The sequence below is a fragment of the Empidonax traillii genome, unplaced genomic scaffold (assembly GCF_003031625.1).
Source record: "Empidonax traillii isolate 1590-97213 ecotype Southwest subspecies unplaced genomic scaffold, ASM303162v1 scaffold2447:size24256, whole genome shotgun sequence".
NCBI lineage: Eukaryota > Metazoa > Chordata > Aves > Passeriformes > Tyrannidae > Empidonax > Empidonax traillii.
The window spans coordinates 14196-15664 of record NW_020957640.1 but is presented as its reverse complement, the minus strand read 5'-3'; the positions used below and the strand labels follow the sequence as shown (position 1 = coordinate 15664).

Below are 1469 nucleotides of genomic sequence, written 5' to 3'. Positions count from 1 at the left end.
ACTCTCCCAAGGGATGGAATAACCTGGAGATCCATCCAGGACCAACCTGGAGCTCCATCCAGGACTCTCCCAAGGGATGGAATAACCTGGAGATCCATCCAGGACCAACCTGGAGCTCCATCCAGGACTCTCCCAAGGGATGGAATAACCTGGAGATCCATCCAGGACCAACCTGGAGATCCATCCAGGACTGTCTCCCAAGGGATGGACCCACAGGAAATCCACCCAGGACTGTCTCCCGTGGGATGGAATAACCTGGAGCTCCACCCAGGACTGTCTCCCGTGGGATGGACCCATTTTCTCTCCCAAATCCCAGCCCCATCCCCGCCCCGGATCCCGTTCTATCCCTGCAGATGATCCATCCCCACCTCAGGAGGGGTTTTGGGTGTCCCCAGGGTGTCCCCCTGGCCCGGTCTGGGTTACCTGGGTGAAGTTGATGGGCTTGTCTTTGGTGATGCAATCGGCGTATTTACAGGCGAACATCCCGCAGTCGCTGCCGTTCATCTGCTGGGGGATCTCCTGCCAGGGGAAAAACGGGAAAACAAACATTCCAGAGGGGCCATCAACCCCTTTTCCCACCTCCCAGAGCCGCAGGGATTCAAGGGAGCCCCGGGAAGGCTCAGGGTGGAGCTCAGGGAAAGGTTCTTTCCACCCCCCCCTCCTCTCAAGGGGAAGCAAAGGAAAGGTCATGGAATGTCCTCAAAGTTCACAGAATTCCAGGCTGGATTGGCTTGGAAGGGGATTTGGAGCTTGGTCAGGTCCAGCTCTTTCCCAGTTGGAATTCCCTCACCCCTCGTCCCAAGTCCCCTCCCCCAAAGGAAGGGAAAACCCCCCTGGAAAGGTCATTCCAACCCAAACTGTTCCAGGATCCCACGGGAATAACCAGGTGGGAATGCAGGAGAAGCTGCTCCAGCCTGGAATAACTGAGGGGGAAACCACAAATCCATGGATTCAGGGAATGGGTTGGGTTGGGAGGGACCAAAAGCTCATCCCATCCCACCTTCCCACACCTCCCACCATCCCAGGGGGGGATCCAACCCGGCCTTGGGCACTCCCAGGGGTGGGAAATCCTCTGGGAAATCCATCCCACCTTCCCAGGGGTGGAATTCCCTTCCTGACATCCCCTTTTCCTCTTCCAGCTTAACCCCCTTTTCCCCATCCCATCTCATCCCATTTTCCCCCCCCAAAAAAAAAAATTCCCTTCCCCCCCTGACACCTCCAACCCCAAATCCCAGAGGAAAAGCAGCCCTGGAAAAGCGGATGGGAAGGTGGAAGGGGGATGGGAACGGGGCAGGACCCCCTTCCCAAAGCCCACCTGGCTCTTCTTGCTCAGCAGGGCCCACCCATTGGCATCAAACTCCTTCCTCTTCTTGTCCAGGCTCTCCTGCTTCAGGTACTGCCTGGAGGGACGGGAAAACAGGGAGAGGTCACTCCAAGGAAAAGGGAAATTTGGGGAAAAGCGGCTGGAA

General features: G+C 57.1%; 1 protein-coding gene across 1 annotated transcript in view; it reads right to left on the bottom strand.

Moving 5' to 3' along the window:
* Positions 1-369: 369 nt before the first annotated feature.
* Positions 370-1469, bottom strand: part of LOC114071938 (sentrin-specific protease 1-like) — a gene marked incomplete at its 5' end in the record, with an annotated part of 15123 nt that continues 14023 nt past the window's right edge. The window contains 2 exons of the mRNA XM_027909824.1: positions 370-519; positions 1316-1396. Coding sequence (XP_027765625.1) covers positions 370-519; positions 1316-1396 — 231 coding nt within the window. The remainder of the gene's footprint in view (positions 520-1315; positions 1397-1469) is intronic.